The sequence below is a fragment of the Numenius arquata genome, chromosome 18, assembly GCF_964106895.1.
Source record: "Numenius arquata chromosome 18, bNumArq3.hap1.1, whole genome shotgun sequence".
Classification (NCBI taxonomy): domain Eukaryota; kingdom Metazoa; phylum Chordata; class Aves; order Charadriiformes; family Scolopacidae; genus Numenius; species Numenius arquata.
The window spans coordinates 1,259,292-1,284,683 of record NC_133593.1 but is presented as its reverse complement, the minus strand read 5'-3'; the positions used below and the strand labels follow the sequence as shown (position 1 = coordinate 1,284,683).

The 25,392-nt window shown below is 48.8% G+C and overlaps 1 protein-coding gene across 1 annotated transcript in view; it reads right to left on the bottom strand.

Annotated features, from left to right (window-relative positions):
• Positions 1 to 2,185: 2,185 nt before the first annotated feature.
• LOC141473244 (S-adenosyl-L-methionine-dependent tRNA 4-demethylwyosine synthase TYW1-like) overlaps positions 2,186 to 25,392 on the bottom strand; it is a 125,448-nt gene continuing 102,241 nt past the window's right edge. The window contains exons 15-16 of the mRNA XM_074160656.1: positions 18,260 to 18,427; positions 2,186 to 3,564 (exon numbers count right to left, since the gene is read on the bottom strand). Coding sequence (XP_074016757.1) covers positions 3,343 to 3,564; positions 18,260 to 18,427 — 390 coding nt within the window. The 3' untranslated portion in view covers positions 2,186 to 3,342. The remainder of the gene's footprint in view (positions 3,565 to 18,259; positions 18,428 to 25,392) is intronic.

Genomic DNA, 25,392 nt, shown 5'->3' with positions numbered 1-25,392 from the left:
CTGTCGGGGTTTTACGGAGCGTTTCACATGAAGTGCCAACCACCACGGCAGCCGATGAGGGCAGCAGCCCCAAGGCCCCTCCGGCACGGGGGCCACCTCTCCCGGGGCAGCACCGGCTGCTACCAGGGCTCACCACAGAGGAGCAACGGATTGGGGTGAACACCGGTGGTATATGGCTGCTTCATCCATCAGGGAGGTGGGTGCAGAAGCGAGGTGTCTGGCCCAGGGCACAGGAGAGGTAGCGTCCATCGAGGGGAAGATGGTGAGTTATGGTAGACACCAAATATGCCATACCAAAACTCCAGCTATGCTCACACAAACTGATGCTCCAGGGAAGCGCTGAAGGCCAGGCTGGACAGGGCTTTGAGCAACCTGGTCTGGTGGGTGGTGTCCCTGCCCATAGGGGGGTGGAACTGGATGGTCTTTACGGTCCCTTTAACCCAAACCATCCTATGGTTAGCAAGAATCCCACAAACCACTCATGCCTTGCCTAAGCTGCCACTGACCTCACTTAACCCGACCCACAGGAGGTTGGTGATGAAGAGACAGTGAAACACTTGTAGGCCTTTATTTCTTATGGCATGAAGAACTTCCCTTCCCTTGGGCTTGGCTATGGGAAGGTCCCCCTGTGCTCTACCTTTACAAGAGGTCACACAGAGGAACGAGGATGACTATAATCCCACAGCTGATGAGAAAACAGGGAAGACCCCTAGCACATCTGGTGACCTAGGAGATGCCGTGGGACAAGTGCCTGGGCTGGTAGATGTGACCCGGGTCTTCTGAGTCTTGGTGGCTGGAGAGGTCTCTACTAAACATCTGTGCTCAGGTAGCTGCATCTCATCTCTGGTATTTGTATTCAAACTGCATTCGTTCTGCAGAATAAGCCCAGAACAAAACAGTTTTTAATTCAAACGTGGTCCAACACAGGGAATTTCTGAGAAGTCACCTTCTCCACCGCATCCCCCCCATGGGAAGCAGGAGTCAGAGAGCAGGTCTCACTAGTAAACATACTTTTTTCCTGTTACCAGCTTAAAATCTTTCAGCACAGAGCATCTGGGCTTTCCAGTGCCACTGACCCTCGCCCCAACCCCCAGATGGGAGTTAAATGGTGTCAGACGTGACCAAGAGAACGGAGCAGGGACTGAGCAGAGGATGGGGTTGCCCCTGGTGAGGCCGTGGTGGGAACAGGAAAAACCCCTCTCCCCAAATGGAAATGAGAGCATCCCTTCTCTACCCTATCTCTTAAGGAAATCAAATCCCTAAGATGAACCTCCCATGAGGATTTAGGAGGTATTTTTTAAAAATATGGTCAGGAAAGGAAGAAAAAGTCATTTTGGAGACCTTGCTTGAAGACAGGTGCCCACCACTGACCCCAGTACACAAAGAACCTCACCCAGAGCTTTCAATGCCCCAACGAATCCATGTCTTTCCTCCAACATTCATTGAACAGCAAAGTGCATCAAACACAAAAAGAACGTTTTCTGGTGGAAGAAGGCAACAAGCAAGTGCCCTCCCAGCTCAGGCTGGTCATTGCCAGCTCCCACGAAGGGGGCTGTAAAGGATGAAACACATGGACATGCCTTAGCCAGGAAGCAGCACCAGCAGCCCAGAAGATCAGATCTCACCATGACCATGGCCTGGCTCGCCCCAATGGCAGCTTTCACAACAGGCCATGACACACAGTCATGTCCCCAGCCTGGGTAGGACACCCAAGCTCAGCCTCTGGCCGGATGCTGTGTGACAGCGTGGACACCTTGGATTGAGAGTCCCACAGCTGGACTTTGGTGACGCAATGGACACACAGCAGGAACGTTATCGCGTCAGGTTTCTATGGCAGGAGGACGGACAGATGGCTTGAAAATGTCGCATTTCTCCCCAGGGCTGTCCCTCCCTCCACCTGTGCCCTGCTTGGCATTGCCCAAGGAAGCACAGTGACTTCTTCTCCCCACCTCCAACCTCCACTCAGCGCTTTGGGGAGAGGAGCCAGGTGACTGACCTGTTGGAGCAGCTCCCATCAGCCAAGCCCTTTCCATCGTCCATGGACACACGGGTGCTCTCCCTTCCACGCCATATGCTATCAAGAAAAAAGGAAGATATTCTGCTTGCTTTGTGCTTTTGATCTCCTTAAAATCCCTTTAGCATCTCCTTTTGCAAAGTCTCATACAGCAATGACAACAAAGGCGCCCTAGGGAAAATTACTTTATTTTCTTTCTTCTTTAGAAACACTTTTTACACTTTAAGAAATTAGGTTCTTTTTTAAAAAATAATCACCATCTCAGGAACAGTCCTATCCACAGTGCTGCCACGGGGCATCGCAGGCCTATGGACCTCACCATTAAGGCGGGAGCATCGTGAAGGTCTCTGATCTGTGCTCCTGGAGTTCAGCGGGAGAACAAAAACAATGGGGGACAACTCTGTTTTTCTTCCCACCAGCAGCTGACACCTCTGGGTCTAAATTTCTTGACATGAGAAACCTCCACTGGATTTGGTTTTCATTTCCATCACATTCCCACCTCCACCCAAACCAGCAGCGACGCTGTCAACTCTCCTGCATGGAGTGAAGGAAGGTGATGTCCAACGCTGCTGTTTCCCCACCGCACGTCCTCACCATCAGCAGGACATCGGACACCGGACACACACGGGACTTTGAAGAATCGTATGTGTTGCTTAGGGCTGCTGGGGAGTTGGATAAAACTGCTTGGAAAATATTCACTGCCAAACCCATGAAGTTGGAAAATACTTGGAGAGATATCAGAGGCTGCAGATGGTATCAAGAGCAGTGCTGTTACTGGTACCATTCCCGAGCTTCGGCTTCTTGGGGTTGGGGTCTTTATAGGAATTGGCACCAGGGTTTAAAATACATAAATCTCTGTTACTGTCTGTACAATGATACTTCCAGCAGGGCTCAGGTGTTTAGATCCAGGTCCTTCTGCGGTCCTACCTGCACAGATCCACCAGCCTGTGGCACTGAAATCCCCCTGGTGCTTATCCTTGGGCTCTCCTGATCGCAGGGCACAGAAATCCAACGTACGGTCCCCCTCCACATCCAACCCCAAACTTTCTGCTGCGGAGACGCAGCCGCTGCCTCCCTCGTCGCGCTGCCAGGCAGGATAAATCGCTGGCACACACCGTTTGTGATTTATCTTCAGATAGAGAGCATTACAAATATTTTCATCCAAGAAGCTCTAAAAACAGGAGGGAAGGGTTAAATACAGGCTCTTACCCTCCTTCTCAATATCAAACCTCAAAAAAATCCAAATGAAGAGATTAAAAAATTGGTGGTAGCCTAGAAACGGAGACCAAAACTCAGCAGGCCAGAGTTCAGTGAGCCCCAACCTGACCTCAGCACCCAGAGATGTCTCTCGCTTTGTTCTTCCGCTGGTATCTCATGTCCAAGGGATCAAATCCCCTTTCTCTGGACCCAAACAGTGCCCAGCGAGGAGTTTTGGCCATGTAATCGGCCGCTGTGAAAGTCTTGGACCCGCCGCTCCTCTCCTGCTCTCGCACCAGCTCCTGGAAGCGGCCGTAGTCGATCCAGGTCCACCACTCACCATCCACCTTAAACTGGAAGGAGAAGAAATGCGTTACTGAGGCAGGGCGCAGTGAGGAGCACCAAATACCACGTTTATGCTACAACAAGCTGCGTGCTATTAAATTGGTTACCCAGATGCAGTATTTTTTAATTTTCTAGCCACATTAAGGTCCTGGGTTAAGCCATCCAGAAACTAAGGTAGGATCGCTGCTTTAGCAGGAAAAAAATAACCATCAGGTGGACAAATACCCAGAACTTACTGTTTCTGAGGCACGTTTCATCCCCAAAGTTTGGCAACGCACACAGGTACAGGATGGCAATTTTTCTCACAGCGTTAGTCACTTAGTGCTGTTTGCCAGCAGATAACCACCACCAGGGTTTGACTGCTGGGGCATCCGGTGGACCCTCCAAAGTACCGGATCCTACCGCCAGTTCAGCCCCACTTTGCCATGAGGGATGCATCCACGGTGCATCCCAAAGCCTTCCCAGGTGTCACTTATACCTGAAAGACTTCGGTTTGGGGAACTGGAAGAGCCCTGGAGGAAATGTCTACCTTTGAGAGTGATGTCCAGGTACCCCTCGATGAAGGGACCTTTCCAAGGACAACCAAAGCCCGCATTCGGAGCGTGTGACACCAGCTCAGGGCAGCCCCAGCAGAACGGTACAGGAACAACCCCAGAGCCGCGCGCTGTGGTGACTGGGATGGATTTGGGTGATTCTTGAAAGGGGCAAGAGGCTTGTGTTTGGGAACGGGGGAAAATAAAAAGGTTTAATGATGTGAATCCTCTCTCCGTGTGAGAATTTTAACAATTGCTTATTTTGACAAGCTGAAGCTGCATTTGTCTAGCAGACCTGCTCTGCTCATTTAGCAACAGCCTCGACTGAATCCTCAATTAGGATTTATCTGAGCTAAGAGCTTATTATGCACTTCATCCAAAAAAAAAAAAAAAAAGAAAAAAAAAAAGAGGGAAAACAGACTGACTCCCTGTTATTTTTTTTTTTTTCAGAAACCTGATGGCTGTGCATTTCAAATGGCACTTGACTTTCTGCCCAAGAGCTAAAAGCTTTTTTGGTCGGCAAAACTGCTGACACCTGCGAAATTTTGCAATCAAACTCTGCTAATGCTAATCTATTTGCCGCCTGCGTAATTACAGCGGATTCTTGCCGGAGTCATCCTCTGCACGGAGCAGGGATGGGAGACTGCAGAGTCACAACAGCGGGGCACCAGGCGCTCCATAAATAAACTTGCCCAAGGCTCGTTCTTCATACACTATCGTGGAGGACACGTTTCACCCAGGAGACGTGTCCTCCCCTGGGCATGTGAAGTAAAAGTATCACAACTAAAGTGATAGGAGAGGAGGCCACCAGCTCCTGTAAAGCAGCAGGTCCCAAACAGGATCCAGGAAACACCTGAACTTCCCTCCCAACGCGTGTGGAGGTGCCGGGTGACAAGTTCATGCCGTGCCTAAGAGTCCCTGCCCCTTCAAATGTGATTCACTAACGCTCATTGCCAAATTTTCACACAAGTTAAGGGAAAATAACCAACCCCAAACCCACAGGATCCAGCAAAGCCTTTAATGGAGAGTTGTTTAGCACACGACGAGCTGTCAGGCTCATTCCCATGATGGGGATGGAGCGCTCCTAACATGGCAAAAGGGTCCCCAGACAGACTTGAGGCCAACTAAGAGAAACCGAGCACAAAAGAACCCAAAGATGCCAAGACCTGAACCCAACTGAATAGGTAATTTGGTAAAACCTGTTTTCCCTGAAAACCAACGGGATGCTCTTATCTCAGGAGGAAAGGGAGAGCCTGTAATGAGCCGGTAACCCTGGGGTCAAGGGTGGCTCAGCAAGAGCACCAAAGCCACAGGAGATACTGGGGACCAGCTGAACTGAGGGTATGGACCACAGCCACCACCCCAACCCAAATACCAACACAGGGATCTGCCTCTCCAGAATCTTAAAGCTAGAAATGGCATGAAAACAGCATATATTACCTGCAGGAGATATTGAGAACTATTTCTAGACTATTTCTAGAAGAAGCCCTTGCTCTGCCAGGCCACTCACTGGTAACGCAGCTGCCCTCACAACTGGTTTAACTGGCAACAGGTGGGTAAAAAACCAGCATCCTATGAATGGGCTGGCATCAGTGCTGGTGCTGTCATCGTCCACAGCAGCTTCAACACCAGTATGACACTGTTACCACCCAGCCGAGCGCAGAGGTGATCCCTCATACAGGGATGAGAGTCTGACATGAGTTTCTGGGACACAATTAGATGGTTTCTCTCTTTTTAGAGGCAGACTATTTTTTTTCCCCCGTATCATGGCTGTATCTCACCACATCAGCTGTTCTTCCATGGAGTTAATGGCTTTCGGTGAGGGCAGCAGCAGAAGGGAATGCAATCTCCCAACACCAGTCCCAAGAAGTCCCCATCGCCCAGAGCTGGGGAGCAAAGCTTTCAGAGGTAATCAGAGGAAGGGCACAGTGGAGTGAGGGAGGACTCAGCTGGCCCGTAGTCAATGTGCCCAGACCCACCGGGTGCCGGGCTGTGCTCCTGAGCAAGGTGGGATGCCGAGACGTGGCTTGGAGAGTGGCAGGAAGGGACCTCTGTCCTGTCCTCATGTCTTCCACCCCTGACCATACAACCCTACCCGTACTTTCCTGGGGACAAACCCACTCCCTTGCTGGAGCTGTGGTTTAATCACATCAAGCTGATGGCTGGAGCTCCACCAGCTGCGTGATGGAGCGTGATGGATCTCCAAGAGCCCCAGCAGATCTCACCGGGGACAGACCTTCCCTTTGTAGCCGAGTTGGCAGCTGGGAGCAGCTGAGCCAACCCTCCAGGCTCCCCAAAACCACTCGCACTGCTCTGTGTCCTGAGCTTTGGCTGGATTGAAGTGAGATTTTAAAGCTATTTAATTTTGACTCCACGTGAGCGTGCAGCTCCTGACACAACGGAGCTCTGAGGGCTGGGAGGCATCTGCTGCAGATGGAGGTGACGCTGCCATTCCCAGCAGAACAACCCAACAGCGGCTGTCTGGGATTCATTACAAAAGCAGATTAAATAATATTAAATATTTTTAGTCCTGCAATAGCACAGCCATAAAACACGGAGAAATGGGAGCAATCCTTTAAGTGTGTCATGGAAAGCAATTACTTCTGCTGAGGAATAAAAACCAGACAAACACGGGGTGGGGGAGAACAGCCCCAATTGCCCACAAGATTTACAGACTGGATTTTAACACTTTTGTGATTATTCCATAGATAACAAAAGATTTAAGACTCAAAATAGTTTCACAACATCCATATAACAGGCGAGCCAATGCTAAACATCATGGTTATTTCAGACTAACGCGATCAGGTTTTTTATTGAATTTTTTCACTACCTGGTTAAGTCTTTTGAGGTGATAAATACATCGACGAAAGACAAACAGCTGAAACCCTTCCCTTGTTTTTTTTTTAAACTAGCATCATAAAAAAAAGTCATAAAGTCCTTCAGCTGGCTCTCAAGCCAGGCTGTGCTGTCTGGAAAGGCAAAATCCTCCTCCCCAAGGGCTTTGCTCGGGCAGGAGATGACACGGGAGCCAGCGACCACCTTCTCCTCAGAGCTCCTGCTCCCAGGGTCTCTGAGCAATGGTCCTCTTGGTCCCACCACCCCTCAGCCCCCGCAGACATGGTACAGGTGCAGGCAATGCAAAACTCCCCTGATTTCTGCAGCTCTGCCCCAAGCAGACATTAATGCTGGGGCAACAAGAGGCAAAGGAAGGCACGAGGGGGAGCTCACAATGGCCTTCAAGCCTGGAAAAGCAGATTTAGACATGATGCTGGGCCACCCTACCACCAAGGACGTTTGCCAAGGGGTTCCAGTCCTCTGCCAGGAGTGGCCTGGCTGGACTGGCCAGGGGATCCCCAGGGCAATGGTGTACGAGGACAGAGCTGCCTGCCCAGGGTTGGGTTGTCCATGGACCCGGTCAGTCCCTCTCCCTATGAGAAAACTAGTATATATACAGCAAAGACAATCAGGAACCAGGATTACAATGATGGGAGCATCAACGGAGCATGGCTAACACCTCCCTTTGCTCTTATAACTCACAAGAGTGGATACAAACAGGAAATTTCTTTAAATTATCTTTTGCGGTAAGTTTACAGCTGCTCCGACAGCGGAGAGAGAAGCTTCTCGCTACCGAAACCCATCAGCATTCATGAAGGAGAAGAGCCACAACACTACATATTTCTTTTTGTATCAACATATTTGCATAAGCAATTTTTTGGGGGGTAAAAATGTATGCATATATTGAGGACAATATAGTACTACAATTTACTACATTCCTCCAGACATGCATAATTGCCGAGAAATAAACACAGGGTTTCTCTGAAGGGATAAAATACAGAAGAGAGGCAGAGACGGTGACACATGAAGCGCTAACACTGAAAAATGGAAGTCAGCCAAAAATCAATTAGTTTGTCCTAACACGGATAATGTTATATTTTCTTCACAGAAAAACACACTGAAACGAGGAGGCTCCTCTTCACCCATTCACTCTGCTCTTTCTCTAAAAAAAAAAAAATAAAATTAATGTATTTTCAGGAAAGGACTAAATAGTGTGGGCAGCGTTAAGAGAATGGAGCAGAGCAGTGCGGCAAAGGCTGCTGCGGCTCCTTGCGGAGCAAACCTTGGGCTGCAAGGACAGAATCTGTCCCCAGGGGGGACAGGACCCATGGGGAAACCCCTCTCCGAGGGGCTGTGCCGCCCCACGCCGTCCCCACGGAGCCGGGGAGATGAGGAGCTTTGGATCCTGCAACAGCTTCTCTTCTAGTACTTGAGATGGAGAAGGTTTAGGAGCCCAAGAAATGGATTCTTCCCCCGGCAGATGCACGGGGTCTAATGGTTAAATACAGAAGTTTTATGCATCATTTTAAAGATCACACACACAAAAATAAATCGCTCAGTGGTAACTGGGAAAACAGGACGTGCTTCAGTGGTGGGGAGGCACAGAAACTGGTGTAGCACCGTACAGGAGGGCGGGGAGAGGCCACTGCTCCTCTGACGGCTCTTCTGGTTCGGATTTCCAGCGTTTCAGAACCTGGTTTTGCCAAATGTTTCAGTCGACACTTATGTTGGTTTGCACACAGTGTGTGACATTAAAGGAACATTTCGCAAAAGCAAGTCTCAGCAGCTCGGCTTTTACAAGGCCAGCAGGTCTGGTGCTTCCCAGTCCACACTTTTATGTCCCATCCCGAAAACCAAATTAAACCCAACTGCCAGCTCTTCTCTTTGACATTGAGAAATTATCAAGTCTTCTCCCTGCCCAAGGGTTAAAATCCCGGCCGAGAACACAAGCTGGGAGCTCGTGCAGGGGCTCCGTGCTGTTGGGTGCCCCGATCCCTGGCTCCAGCACCATCTGCATGGCCCCTGCCCTGGCTGCCACCCCCAGACTGACCCCAAACCATCCCCAAACCATCCCCAAACCAACCCCCAAACAGACCCAAATCCAACCCCAAAATCACACCCTACGCTGGTGCCTGTGCCTTTGGTGCCCAGGGCTGCGAGATGCACTCGGTGTTACAGGCAGGGGTTTGCTTTCCAAAAAATATAAAAAATAAAAATAACAAAATCATTTAACGTACAAAGATTTCTTCTTTTTTTTTTTTTTTTTTTTAAGGAAGCAATGCATTCAGAGCCTGCAAACGTTCCAGTCCCTGCACTGCCTGAGCATTTAAACACACAGAAGGATTTAAAAAACCCCACTACTACACTCCATTTATATTCTTTCCTGAGAAAACTTATCTTTGAATTATCTTTGGAGAAGCCAGCAGGATATCCTCCGTATGTTCTTCAGTGGCTTTCCTTGAGATACTTTCTGTGCTGAGCTTAAATATATTCTTTTGCTATTAAGGAAAAGCATTGTCCTGGGGAGGTGGAGTGTGGCTTTGCGCGTAGGTCTTAAGCAGATGTATTTATTTTTAATTCCAAGCTTACACATCTATGGTCCTGAGACGCACAAACTTGCTTTCAAGCACCCGCGCAGCCTCCTGCTCAGGTCGAGTGAGCTCACGGCCCATGGGCTCACTGAAGACCACTCGTCCCACACAGGCAGACTACAGGGCTTAAATTAAGAGTATTTTGAGAAAAAAAAATAAAAGGTCGAAAGCAGAAACACTCTTCTCCTTAGCACCCCCGGCAGCAGCTGGAACAATTCAGCAACATCAAAACACTGCAAGTTTCCTCAATCTGCAGTGATTAATCTCAGAATACAAAAAGAAATCCTTCCCAGCTACTTTATACCCTGGCCACGCCGCTGGGCAGGGGTTAAACACCCTTTTATTTCTTCTTACATTTTCCTTGTCACCGAAGAGACTTGGGGGCTGCCGCAGCGCATCGGTCCTGAAGGAAGAGCCCAAAGCCTGCGGAGATTCACTCTGAACCACATGCACAGAGTGGGTGGGTGAGGCACACATCTGGATTTTCTATACTGGACAGGAGTCTCCTGACCTGTCTGGATGGTGCAGCCGGGCTCCTGCGGGCAGCAGGAATTTAAATACCACAGCAGCCGAGCCCTGCAAGAAGGTAAGTTCATCCCACTCTGACTTGTGCGCTTTTACATTTACCATCCCCCTTCTGAAAAATAAAATCACATCTTCCCACTCCACTTCACTTCCCAAGGTCACAGAATCACAGAATCTTCTTGGTTGGAAGGGACCTTTGAGATCATCAAGTCCAACCAACAAAAAAAAACAACAAAAACAACCAACAACACCAAAACCAAACCAAAACAAACAACCACACACCCACCCACCCACAAACAGACACAAACCAACAGTCTCGGGCACTAGAGCATGCTCTGAAGTGCCATGTCTACACGCTTCTTAAATACCTCCAGGGATGGCGACTCCACCACCTCCCTGGGCAGGCTGTTCCAGTGCCTGACCACCCTCTCAGGAAAGTCATTCTTCCTGATATCTAATCTAAACCTCCCCTGCCCCAACTTCAGACCATTTCCTCTGGTCCTGTCATTGTTCCCTTGGGAGAAGAGGCCAACACCCACCTCTCTACACCCTCCTTTCAGGGAGTTGTAGAGGGCAATGAGGTCCCCCCTCAGCCTCCTCTTCTCCAAACTAAACATGCCCAGTTCCCTCAGCCTCTCCTTGTATGACTTGTTCTCCAGACCCCTCACCAGCTTGGTGGCTCTCCTCTGGACACGCTCCAGCAGCTCAATGTCCTTCCTGTAGTGAGGGGCCCAGAACTGAACACAGCCCTCGAGGTGAGGCCTCACCAGTGCCCAGTACAGAGGCACCATCACTGCCCTGCTCCTGCTGGCCACGCTGTTCCTGATACAGGCCAGGATGCCGTTGGCCTTCTTGGCCACCTGGGCACACTGCTGGCTCACGTTAAGCCGGCTGTCCACCAACACCCCCAGGTCCTTTTCTGCTGGGCAGCTTTCCAGCCGCTCTTACCCGAGCCTGTAGCGTTGCCTGGGGTTGTTGTGACCGAAATGCAGGACCGAGCACTTGGCCTTATTGAACCTCATCCCATTGGCCTTGGCCCATCGATCCAACCTGTCCAGGTCCCTCTGTAGAGCCTGCCGACCCTCCAGCAGATCAACACTCCCACCTAGTTTGGTGTCATCTGCAAACTTACTGAGGGTGCACTCAACCCCCTTATCTAGATCATCAATAAAGATATTAAACAAGACTGGCCCCAAAACACTTGGCTTGGAAAATGCTGGTACCCGGAACAGGGGATGGCTGAGTAGAGGGTATCTCATGGCAAACGTGTCACCTGGGAATTAGTCACCACCCCAGATTTGCCATGCAGCAGCCTTCGGCTACTGGTTTTCTACCACTGGTCTCCACCGTCAGCCACTTCTCTGGGCTCAACATCAAAAAAGCAGCTGGAAAAATGATCTTGGTAGCTCCAATCTGGAGCTCCTTAATTTAAATTTGAAGACAGCCCATCAGTGCAATAAACAAAACGGCTTTTACGCTTTCACACAGATTATTAAAACAGATCATATATAACGGGAGTGCAAAGCACTTACATTACGCAACCGCTATGACTATTTTCGCCACCTGCCAGTACGAAGCTCTCCAAGCCAAACAAATAATTCATTGAGTTATTACACAGAGTTTCTCATCTAATTAAGGCTGACAATTATTTAAGGCTCCCTTTGTTCGACAGTGGAAGTGACTGAACTGGAGTCACTCAAGAAAAGACGAAGAAATATTGTAGATTAATTTATCTTAACAGGATCATAGTGCTTGTTAAAAAGCTAAAAAACTTTTCTTTTTAATTACCAGTTGTAACCTCAGGGTTTAGGGGGAAGAAATGAAGATTAAGCTGGTTATTAATTACAAATGCGTGCAATACAAGGCAATAAGCAGTGAAACAGGGCACCAGGCACGCAGAGGTGAGAGTCTCACCACAGCCCATGTCCATGGGGCTAAAAAAACCTGTAGAGGGACACCCAGCCCTGGGAATAACTGAGCTTTAAACCCCTCAATTTATCTCTGAACAGTTAATGGCACCAAAGGCTTCCATCCATTTTAGACAGAAACAAAAAGTAGCCTCAGAGTTATACATTCAGTGACTTAAATAAGTGCTCATTAGCAATCAGACAGAGTAAAGTAGTGACACACCTTCCAAAGCAACAACTAGAACGCCTGGAAATGGGATCTGCTCTTGTGTTTTCCAATACGAAATATATGAAATAAAAATGGGGACAATGAACCAAGGCTGCCCTGACCCGTGTGTGGCCCATGGGACCGCTCCTCCCCAAGTCCTTACCTTCTGTTCGTTACACCTCATATTGCCTGAGTTATTCTAAAGAAAAGATTCATTATTGCTAATTTGTATTTTTTTTTAATCCTTACCCACTGCGGAGCAGAACATCTCATCTGCCAATGAAACCAGGGCCACATCCAGACAGTTTTAATTCCGACGGATGAAAAATGGATTACTTTAGCCCAACTGTGATCTTCTTTTAATAACTAACAGATCAAGCACAGCAGAGCCACCTTCCTATCTGGAAGGAGACAACGGGAAAAAAAAATAAAACCTTTCAGGAAACATAAAATTTCATCCTCTTGCCTGCACTGAGGCTGGTCTTGGGCTACTGAGACACCTCGTCCCCAGCTGGGAGTGACCCCAGCCCCTGCATCTGCTGCAGATAAGGGGACGGTGCAGCTTTTTGGTGACCTCCTGACACGAAGCAGCAGCCCAAGTGTGTTTCCCCCTCGCACTGTAGCGCTCTCACAGGCACGGGGTAACTGGGACGGGTAAGCAAGCGGAGAGTGGTCCAAATTCTGGATGTGGGATGCTGGGTGCCAAGGACAGCAAACGCTCTCCAAGGGATCCGCGAGGCAGGAAGGAAATAAAATGTGATGGACTATTTTTCTCTAATATAACCCTTGTTCGTCGATCTGCAGCTGGTAGTTAAGTGCTTCCTTTTCCTCCCTAAATATAGATGAAATGCTCAGCATGGAACAACTTCAACGCCTTTCACCCAACCTCTCGAGCCTTCTGCAAGCGCAGCCGGGGTCCACGTGAAGCCTTCGCGTCCCCCACGGCACAGACTCGGGCAGCGCTGGAAAACCCAGCAGGAAGGAAAGGGCCGATTTCCTCTTTGCTGGGAAAATTGCTTGGTCGATGAGGAGCAATGAGCACTGTTGACCAGGGCTACTATCTTCCCCCAACTCATTTCAGTTCAAACTACCCACGACACGTGCCTTGGTGGTACCCTGCACAGCCAAAATGCGGTGCTGAGGGCATGGGAAATGGAATAATTACAGGGACTTTCCTAAAAACAGCCGCTTTGGGTCTTTTCGTGGATGCCAGGTTCCCCCTGCGATGCCAGGGAACACAAGGCTAACCCGGACCACAGCCACCAGGGAAATAACGCAACTGGTGAGATCAGGGAGATCCAGGACACAGGGCTGCAGCCACACCAGGAGGGAACATCTGGATCCAGGGTACGGACTTGGATCTGCTTGTGGAAACCAGGTGTATCCATTTATTAAGGCAAAAAAGGATGATGGCAGCCACTTTTCTCAGCTCATCAGCCATTCATTTCACCCTGTTAACCGAAACCTCCAAAGGGAGCAAAAAGGGATGGGATTTGAGGCCTATTCCCTGTGCTACACATGGCTAATCGATACGGAAACCAACCCCAGCACCCCAGGGAGAGGCAGGGGTGCTCACTCGAGGACCAGCCCGAGCAGCAGCAGGCGGTACGAACACCACTAACGGGAACCTCACGACCGTAGAGCAAGAGGGAGAACGTGGCTGGAAAACAACCCACTTGGGAAAGCAAGGTAGATGTTTAAATGAAGGCAGTAGGAGGTAATTGGCAGGCAAGCGTTTCCACACAACGGGGTGGGTGGTAAACACACACGTAAAGAGAATTCAACAAAGCGGGGCAGAGGGTTTTATTCTAGAAATTACCAAGATGCAAACTTTCATTCAAAAAACCCTTTCCAGCGAGGCATCTGCAGCACGTTCCCCTGCTTAGGCCCTTGTCACGGCCGTCTCGAGGATACATTTATTGTTACAGCCCAGGAAAAGCAGCCGCCTAAGGTTTCTCTCTGGAAAAGGTTACTTGAATTAGCTGTTAAATTATAAAGTTGCTGCTGTCTCAATATCTCAGCCAATTAGTTCAAAAGCACTGTAATACCTTAGATTTTTTTGTACCGTGATGTTCATAAGACTTGCTACAAAGCAAATATAATTACTCAAGAATTTTGTACTATTGCTAAAGAAAAGAATCAGAGAGGATGGAGCCAGAACACGCCAGACACCTCGTAAAGAGAGATGGAAACCAGCACGTGGAGGGACGGGAAAGCTGGGCAGAGGATGCAGAAGAGACAGGGACAAAGAGCTCTCCCACCCGTGGGAGCCCAAGGGAAACACCAGTAAAGCTGCTGTGGAAATACCAGTAACCGACAGTTTTTCAGGTCACGGTGAGCGGGGAGCAGGAGTTCCCTGTGTCATTTTTCAGGGCTCTGTGAAGGGTAACTGGAAAACAAACATTTTGCTGTAAGGCTTAAGCTTATGAGACTTTTTAAGCTGCTGCAGGCAAAGCTCTCTGAGGTGAAGCGCATCTCACTGCCCGAGACTCACCGAGCCCTGATGGTGCTCACAGCACCTCGCCTGTACCTGCCGACGGACACTCAGACACCCGGAACACTCTGCTGGTCAGGAGGAATGAAAAAAACAAGGGGGGTGTGTGGGAAGAGACTCGGAATCATAGAATCATAGAATGATTAGAGTTGGAAGGGACCTTAAAGATCATCGAGTTCCAACCCCCCTGCCCTGGGCAGGGACACCTCCCACCACACCAGGTTGCTCAAAGCCCCATCCAGCCTGGCCTTGAACCCCTCCAGGAATGGGGCAGCCACAGCTTCCCTGGGCAACCTGGGCCAGTGCCTCACCACCCTCACAATAAAGAATTTCCTCCTAATATCTAATCTACATCTCCCCTCTTCCAGTTTAAAACCATTCCCCCTTGTCCTGTCACTACACTTCCTGACAAAGAGTCCCTCTCCAGCTCTCCTGTAGGCTCCCTTCAGATATTGGAAGGCTGCTATGAGGTCTCCCCGGAGCCTTCTCTTCTCCAGGCTGAACAACCCCAGCTCTCTCTGTCTGTCTTCACAGGGGGAGGTGCTCCAGCCCTCTGATCATCTTTGTGGCCCTCCGCTGGACCCATTCCAACAGGTCCATGTCCTTCTGTGTTGAGGACTCCAGAGCTGGACACAGTGCTCCAGGTGGGGTCTCATGAGTGCAGAGTAGAGGGGTAGAATCACCTCCCGCGACCTGCTGGCCACACTTCTCTTGATGCAGCCCAGGATGCGTCAGGAAGCCTGACAGGAGATTTTTAAGACACTGAAGTACCCCAAAAACGTGACAGTTCCTATCTCTGTATCACCTCTTGATTCCCCGAGAAAAGAAAAACAACACCGGACATACAAACCGCAGTTTCCTCACCTAAAATCCCTTTTTCTACCTAAATCCTTGGCCTTAGGAGACTTCAGAGCCTAAGTCCTAAACTATAATTCATCAAGTAAGCAGGTGCCAACCAATGGTTCTCCATCAATCAAGGAGCAGAGGCTACAAGCAAGATGCGTTATTTCTCTGACATTTCCAGACTCTTTCGTACAGGCCTGCATTTCAATAGTTAAATTATTAATTTTAAGAACTTTTCAAACACCTTAAAACTCAGACCTAGCAGAACAATATGAAATAAAACACTTTTCCTAATGATTTTTATTACCTTCTTCCTGCAACTCCTTAACTTTTTAAAGATACCTTTGATTTTGCAATTACTCACTACAGTTTGATTGTTCCCAGAGCGCGGGTTTTCTGCAAATAATATACACTGACAAGTTTTATTCTCCACTGGAGCCCGAAATTTGGAATTAAATGTAATAGAAATAAATTTATTTTTTTATTAGTTATTTTAGTACCGAGTATAGATTGTTTCCAAAAGACGCCCTCTCCTAATGGCTTTGGAAAGCAGAGCAGCTGTTGAATTCCTCCTGGGCCGGTATCAATCTATTCCCGTTACTAATGGTGTTGCTAAAATTAAGCATCAATAAGTTAGGTGACAATCTGTTTCTTTTCCTTCCCGGGGCCCTTCACCTTAGAATGGAAAAGAATATTTTGCATTCAAGGATTTGCTGAGGTCCAGTTGCCAGTGGCAACAACCGAGACTGAGAGTGTAAATAAAGGAACTTTAAGGTGAGTTAAAATGGAACTAGTGCCAGGTATCCCGCTTCCATCCGCTCCTTTGCAGCTGCTCCCCTAAAGCCGCAAACTGCAGAAGGAAGCAACAGTTTTGTAACTGGGCAGAAGTTTTCAACAACGAGATTCAAATCAGACACTGATCTAAAGCATTTCTGCTCTTTTGCAAACACTGATTTTAACCCGTTATTCCCTGGGCGGACCCCGAGCCACCCCGCAGAGAAAGCCCCAGCTCCCGTTTAAACGCAGGATGCGAGAGCGCTCGTGTCTTCAGCAAACAAAAGCCAAGAATATGCAAAGAGCAAAATCATCACAATTAGCATAGTAAGTAGCTGCTCCATCAGTTGCCTAGCCAGCATGTTATTATACATTTTTATTATCTTTCTATTAAACTTTTCTGGAGCTCAGAAAGCAAAATTGCACTTGATATTTTTTGCATCCCACTTCCTTTAAAATTAATAATTTCTTTTTGGCACTTCAGTTGTGTTTCAAATTGTGTTGATGGTATTTATGAAGGAACCCAAGTTTCAAACACAGCATTTCACACGCACAGAGGCTGCCGAGACACGCCTGGCCTGGGGAGAGCTCCAGCCATGGAAGGGATGCCGGACTGGTGTCAGAAGCAGCACCACCACCTCTGCTCCATCGTTAGGGTGGAGAAGGCATGAAATTGTTCCAGCTGCTTCATTTGTCCAGGGCAAAGGCAGTTGCAGTTCAAAAGGGAAGCATCCTCTGTTAACATCCACCTATCGATGTATTTTGCCAAAATTATTTCTCCAAAGGAAGAATAATACATTATTTCAACTCTGGTTGAAAGGAAGGAGGTCTACAGTTTTGATACGTATTGTAGAGATCCAGGAGAGGACCACCATGGCCCTAACCTGTTGTGGTGTAACTTCCTTCCTGAGCTGTATATGCTGCTGAAAACCATCATGAAAAAACAGAAACAAGACAGAACTCGCTGGCAAAGCACAGGAGATACTGCTCTGAGCTCCTCCTGGAGCCTTTAAACGCATCTTGCCTGGATGGCTGTGAGTTACCACGATGAGCTGCCACCCGCAGTGACCTCAGTAACAAATCTCCTGCTCTCTACAATTGGTGGCAGTGTGCTCTCCCTGGTTTTCCCCCTCTTCCCCCCGCCCCCAGGCTTTGTCCCCGGCCCCGGCTCCTGCTCAGGCCATGGCCACCATGGCCATCACAACATCAGTTGCGATAAGGTGCACCTGGACTTTGGGGGATGGCTGGCAACGCAGCCAAAACACTGTCCGGAGTGGGGACCTAGATATTTTGTTCCCATGAGAATATGGCTATAGGTCAATTATCTTACTCTATAAACAGTGGACAGCCCCAGAGCCCTTGGAGCTCTCCTGTGTGGCAGCGGCTGCACGCCAGGATCTCCCCTTTTGTGAAGACACTCGCTTAAGGTTCTACTCCTCAAGGTTGAGAGATTCCTTGCCGCAACAGATTCTCGGTAAGTGACTAATAGCATGCTAAACTTTGAAATCTTAGCTAAGTAATATAAAGGGTTGATTGCACACATATAAGCCTTTAGACATAAACCGTTGACCAAGTCTGGGACTAGGATTGGATCCAGCCGCACCTGGACTCCTCTCTGAGAAGGAGTTTAGGAAGCCAGGGGGTCCTTTCTGAACCTCGTGACTCAACGGGAGGGTCTCCCTGACAGCTCTGTCTGACCCTGTCCTCTGTGCAGTAAATAACAGAGTGTGCCTTGATATCAAATCTCATAAAACACTGTCATATTTACTACTGACTTTGTTAAACCACTGTTTCACCTTAATAAGTATTTCAGTACTTCTCTCTTACGAGTGAAGTTAATCACTCCGCCCGTGACAATACACGTCACGCATGTTTTTTCCCCCAAAAAGCACCCAGCTAACTCCAGAGAGACAATGTGTTGGGACAAGGCAGTTGTGCAACACTTCCAAGGAGAAGATACGGTGCCTGGTGTCACACCCTGGCACAACCTCACCTTCTTGTGAGCTAGCAGGAGGCAGTTTGAGTGCTCATGCTCACATGCGATTTCATAGTCGGGGATGAGGTCTGCCAGCTCCTGGACGAAGCCGATCACCTCCTCGTGCCAGGGGACGTTGGCCATGGTGAGGTTGCTGGCCGAGCTTTCGCCGCAGTACGTCACGCCCTGAGAAGAAAGATGGAAACAGTCATCATCAGCTCAACTCTTCCCAAAGTTCAGGGCAGCGCTGGCACGTCAGCCACGGCACACCCCAAAACGGTCTGCTTTGCCCCCTCTTAGAATCACAGAATGGTTTGGGTTGGAAAGGACCTTAAGGACCATCCAGTGCCACCCCCTGCCCTGGGCAGGGACACCTCCCACCACACCAGGTTGCTCAGAGCCCCGTCCAACCTGACCTTGAACCCCTCCAGGGATGGGGCAGCCACAGCTTCTCTGGGCAACCTGGGCCAGGCTCTCACCACCCTCACAGCAAAGAATTTCTTCCCCAGATCTCATCTCAATCTCCCCTCTTTCAGTGTCAAACCCTTCCCCCTCCTCCTATGGCTCCCCTCCCTGATCCAGAGTCCCTCCCCAGCTTTCCTGGAGCCCCTTTAGGGACTGGAAGAGGCTCTAAGGTCTCCCCAGAGCCTTCTCTTCTCCAGGCTTCTCTTCTCTTCGCACTGTATCTCACGGAAAGGCAACAAATTCGGAGAAAGTATCAAAAATTGGCTCTCCCTCAGTGACACATCACCAAACCACTGTGTGCCCAGGCTTCCCCGGCAGTAAAGCACAGGTTAGTCTTTATCCTGGGAAAATGGTTTTAAAAGCATTCAAATGGAGGGTCCTCATGCTCCTGAGCTATCAAGGGACCTTTGAGAAGGTCACCTTGCTTTGAAGCGTGGTATGCCTGGAAAAAAGTCTTGTAAACAACCAACACAACGAGTCAGTGTGACACTTCTAGAGATAACTGTCCTTCTAAGCTAAGGCTGTGATTTCTGCCTCTGTCCTCTTCTACCCATGCAGATCTCATCCAGCCCCTTGTAAAACCATCCTTCATGTCCTCCTCCCTAGCCGTGCCTGGGCAAGCTCCCCCAACCATACAGTGCTGGCTCTCCCCGCTTCCAGCTGTTCAATTTAATTACTGGAGAATTAAAACCACCTATTTTAGCTGTAGATGAGTGCTGTAACTGCCCCAGATCAAGACCATTTTGGCACTCAAGGTGAAAAGACAGTCCCTGCACTCCGAAACCTGTTTTCTGTCTTTCCCATGTTGCCCATGGAATGAGACCCAGGTAACTGTAACCTGGGGTACCTGGAATACCAATAATATTGGAGGTTTTAAGTAAAACGCTCAGTTCTCGTCATATGATTGTTTGGATCTTGAGGTCTCAAGGTTCTTCCTCGATTTCTGGTCATTTTATAGGAAAAAAGAGATGTGGCTCCCTAGAAGGTACAGATGCAGATGCTGGCAAGGTAATATCAACTTGACCCTAGAGAAACAGCAGATTTCTTTTAAGCAGCTTTCCTTCCAAAGAAAAGGGGGGAGGAAAATATCTCTAAGCGTGCAAATCATCCTTCTCTTCTGTGCATGCCTGAAGTGCATGATTCTTTAGACCCCGAAGAACAAAAACACTAAAAAAAAATTAAATAGTAGAAAAGCAGAACAAAGCAGAGGTTGTCTGTAAACCTTGAGGTCTCCGGAAGACACGTGCTAATTTTCGATTCAAACCAGAGGGATGGAATTGGACTTTAAAGGTGGAGAAAGGAACGTCTGATGTGACACTGGACCATGCAAATTCACCATTAGGTATTTGCTAAACCAGAAACAACTCCATGGGGACGAAGCATCTTCCCTGGGGACAAAAGGAGAGTTTCCCCAGAGAAAGCAGGGCTGTGCTTTGCCCCACTGCTCGCCTAAGCTGTTCTTCTGCAGTAGCCAAGCACCCAATGATGCCGTGGGTGCCTCTGGGAGGGAGGGACATGCTCTTACCCTCTTGACAGCCTGGAAAAAGGGAGACAAGGATTTGCACATTCGCCGTGGGGGAAGCTGTGGGAGAGGAAGGACAGGAGGAAGGATGGCCGCCCTGGATAGCATCATGGCACTGCCAAAATCTCCTCTTCCTAATGCATCCTGCTTCACCTCTGCTCTGCTCCTCTCCAGCTCCTCCGACTCCCAGTTAGGACAAGACTTTGAAACCATAAGGGAATTCCAAGGCTGGGGGAAGGTGCTGCTGCTTTCTTTTTTCATCCACTCTGCAGGAGGCAGAATTACCCTGGTAGCTCAGCAATGAGCTCGCAGCTCATGGTCCACAACATGACCATGGACCATGGTCACAACATGGTTCACAACATGGCTCACAACATGGACCATGAGAGTTGTTTCACTGCTAGCCCCGCTCCAGCTGTCCCACTGACTCAAGGTGGGCACTGTTTGAGGTGCCACTACGACCCTCGACGCTGGTGTGAAAGGATGAACATGAAACCTCAGGTGGCCAAGCGCTTCTAGAAACCAGGTAGAGAACTCTGCTCAACCTTCTCCATCCAGCTAAAGAAACACAAGTCACCAGTCTTCAGGATTCTTCTGCAATTCTCTGGGTCAGTGTGGGCAGCTCTGCTGGCCTGGAGATCTGCCGGCTGCTCACATGCCTGCTGGGTGGGTGGGAGCATCTTAAGGAAGACTGGGGTCTTAAGATCTCCTGGGGTGCAGGAGGTGCCAGCAGGTTGAGGGAGGTCATCCCCCCACTCTGCTCTGCCCTGGGGAGGACACATCTGAAGTCCTGCATCCAGTGCTGGGCTCCCCAGTTCAAGAAGGACAAAGAACTACTGAAGAGAGTCCAGTGGAGGCTTTGGAGATGCTCAGGGACTGGAGCATCTCTCTGCTGAGGAAAGGCTGAGGGATCTGGGGCTGTTCAGCTGGAGAAGAGCAGACTGAGAGGGGATCTCATCAATGTTGAGCAATAGCTAAAGGGCGGGTGGCAAGAGGATGGGGCCAGACTCTTCTCAGTGGTGCCCGGCGACAGGGGCAACGGGCATAAAAAGAAATTCCACACAAGAAATTCCATCTCAACATGAGGAAGAACTTCTTTCCTTTGAGGGTGGCAGAGCCCTGGAAGAGGCTGCCCAGAGAGGGTGTGGAGCTTCCTTCTCTGGAGACATTCAAACCCACGTGAATGCGTTCCTGTCCAAGCTGCTCTGGGTGACCCTGCTCTGACAGGGGGTTGGATGGGATGATCTCCAGAGGTCCCTTCCCACCCTCACCAGTCTGTGATTCTGTGAAGACACTGAGCATCCTCCTCCCTGCTTTTCCCTCCAGACCTCACCTACAGGAGAAAACAGCTACAGTGACTGCTGGTTACTCAGCAATCCAGATCCATGTTTGAAAAAAAAAAATAAATAAAAATGGAGATTGGGGTCACTTGTCCAAACTCAGTATCCCCCTGGATATCGAGGGCCATGAGCTAGATACAGAAATAACATTGGCACAGTAAAGGTGGTGCAAACACAGGCAGTAAACACACAGATTGTTTTCCAGGACTGAGTACACGAGTGAGGACCCCAAAATATAAAGGCGTTTTTAAAAACTCCCTCCAGCTCATCTCACTCTTACTATCTTCTGCTTAAATTAATTCAGTAAATACTGAGAACTGTTTGGAAAACAGTCCATCTCTGACTGTATCTCCTGCACGTGCAGAAGGAGGGTGAAAATCCAGCTGGTGCTGTAGAAACTCTTATTGTTTACTGATGAGTAGGGATTGACTTGATGACATTAAACAGCAGCTTGTGTTGTTTCGGTCAAAGGCCACCAGAACAACCGAGGAGTTCCTATAACTCTGCCACTGCATGAAGAGTCCGTGCTGCTTTGTAAAACACCAAGAGCTGAAGCAATTGGCCCACAGCGAATGTCCACAGGGAACGTCAAGGGATTTTATTTATAAGATGGATTTGCCCTGATTGTGGCTCTCCAGCCAAAAGGCCAGCACCATCACTCACGCGCCCCAAGAGCCCCCATGGCTCCTCATCTCCCCTGACTTGGCAATAGTAAAGGTCACGCAGTGCTGGAACGGTGTATCTGCACCCAAAAAAACTCCTAGTCCAACGGGTGGGAAGTACCCAGCACAGGTACTGGTGTGACCAGGCCTACAAGCATCCCCTGGGCAGAGCATGGAGAGACCTGTCCCACCACACGTGGGTCTGCAAAGCTCTGTGGGTCACCCGTGTGAACGGGCAGGAGCAGGAGGCTTTGGGAAACAGCTTTTCTGATTGTTTTCTGGAAGCACACTCACAATCAGTTGCTAATTTAGAAGTGGCATCGTTCAAAGAAGACACCTTCATCTCAGATTTAATTGCATTAAGTCATTAAGAACTGGGTTCTTGCTCCAGCTCCCTTCCCCACCACCCAATACAGCAAAGGCACCGAAGGAGAGAACATCAGAGCAAGACCCATGTTCCTGCTGTGCCTGACCCAAAGCCAAGGCATGAGCGCTGCTGGTTTGGGTGATTTACTTGGAACAGGAGCTGAGGTTCTCTGGGTCACTGCAAGAGCCACCCCTGCAGAGCCAGCTCCGTGCCCCAAACCACCACCTGTCAGTGACGGCAGCCCCCCAAGTTCTCCTACACCCCACTCCAACCACCTTCAGCCTCATCCTTGTGAGACCAGCTGCCCTTAATCTGGGGGTTTGATCACTTGAACCTTCTGACTTACTGATTTAGTCTTAGCCATGACCTTGATTTCACTATTGCCTTGCTCCATCTTTAATTACTTCAGTAAAATTCTCATAAATTAGCTCAGCAGCATGTGGCTTACTGAGATTTATTTTTGCTTATTTCTTTCTTTCCAGATAAAATTCATTAAAGGCTCATCCAGCTGGTTTAATCTGTGGTATCACACCACAGGTCACAAACCCGCCGGCACCCAAAAGGGCAAATTCACTCAAGGAACTTGGCTTTTCTTCTAGACGAAAGCCAACTCCTCTCTGCCTCTCCAGGTGGTTCCATCACCTTTGCTCTTTGGCTGAGCTATTTTATTCCAGTCACAAAATCCCATCAAGTGCCGGCCTTTAAAACAGAGCACACGCAATTTTATGGATGATTATGTTTTGCATTCTCATGTTTTTCTTCTGTGAAGAACATTTCTACTTCTTTTAAATGGCATTTGCATCCACGCTATGTTTACGGCACCCGGTCCCAGCCTACGCTGCATCCCCAGGACCTAACTCAGCTCCATTAAAGCTGAACGGGTCACGTCCAGCAATAAACAGAGACAGGTCCTTTGCAAACACTTGGAATTAGGGCAAGGTGAACGATGCAGCACTTCAACAGGGCTACAAAAGAAACAGACTCGCGCTAATTAGAAACTGTACAAGTTTTGGAAGCAATTACTTTCTCGCTGGTAAATTTATGAGGGACCTCCTCGATCAATCTGCTCGAGCAAAGGCTATCGGAGCCACGCGCCCTAACTCCGAGCGACGTGGAACCAGGTCAGCTGTGCACACCTGCAGACGAGTCGGGGGAGTGAGAAACAGGGAAGTACATTAATTTTTCAGCCTGGCTCTGAAAGGCTGAAAAAGATTTTAAACGTTCTTATATTAGAGCAGCCAACCACGCAAGTAATAGCACCTGTATCTCCCGAGCTCAGCTGTATAGATGCGGCTCCATATAGCAATATTTTCCCCACGTTCATTATCCAGATTATGATTTGAGCAGCATGAAAAATGTATGACTACAGAGGGGGAAAATTCTTAGGAAGCTACAACATGACTCATTCTTTTAATAAACTTCAAAGATATCATTTACAAGCAAAGAAAGCGCAGAGGCAAATGGAATAACTAAGTGCTCGGATGGCTGATTAATTCACAAGCACAAATCAATGAAAATCAGCTTAGCAGCACACCGAATGAAAGCACATCAGCTTTCAACTTCCCCAACTTCTTAAAACTTGAGTTAATTAACAGCGCTGATACCACTTAAAAAATGCGAGCAGTTGATTAGGGCGGTCATGTTATATTTTTCCATAATACAAGAAGACAGTTATTAAGACATCAAGTATCAAAAAAAGGAAACCATTCTATTGTACACCCTAAGCTCTTACACCAACTTCCTGCAGTAGCATCAATGAGGCCGCCTCTTAATTAGTCTTTAATAAGGTTGCTTTTAGCATCCTAATCATGCCACGCAGCTTTGGCCCAATACCTTGAAATGCGGAAGGCTTTTGAAAAGCATCGGGGCTGTTCTTGGTGATGGAGCGGGGTCCAGAGCCACTGTGTCGGGCATGCTCTGCCGTGCCGGAGCCGAGCCAGCACAACTGGATCTAAGCAATGCCTCGTGCCGCAGCGCGAAGCACAACCAGCCCATTTCTTCCGCCGTGACCTGCCTCCCAGCCGGAAATCTCGGCAGCCAGCAACCATTTTAATCCGCAGGGCCATGAAGGAAAGATAAGCAGGGAAGGAAATATGACAGCGCTTTGTTTCTCAACTCTGACACTCCAGGCTTCCCAACCTAATTACCGAACAAGAGAATTCTCTTAACTTCTAGCCCGCAAATTATAAATTTGTTTAATTGAGGCTCGTGTGAATTAACAGAAGAACAAAGCGTGTGCCAAGCTCCTGAGTGACAGAGCCGCTGTTCAAGAAGCGGGGCAGCCCTGACCCAAGACACATATAAAAAGCCCCAAAGGACACGTTGACAGATCGCACTCCCTGCAATAAAAACAGTTATGATCCGAGCATCAGCACTCTCCAAATTCTGTACACAAGCTCTCATGCACGTCTGCTCCTTGCTGGAGTGGATTCAGGCTCGTTGGTTGTTTTTAATTATGGTTTTCAAGTCGATTTAACAAAGGACATGGGTTTATTTGTGACAGTGAAATCTGAAAAGCAGGAATGGAAATGGTTAGTTATGCATCACCCCAGTCTTTAACCCCAGCTCTCAGACGCACCACACAGACAGCTACACGCACATCGGTGCTACAGCAGCCCATGAATCTCCAGCGACTCCCTGAAAGCCAGAGGAAATCCTCCTGGAAAAGTGAAACTCTGAAATGCAGACGCAGCTTGTCATTCCAGCTCTTCAACGTGAGCCATACAGATACCGAGAGACACGGACACTGCTAAATCACTCACCCCCGGCTCCTTACACCCTGTTAGAGAGAGATT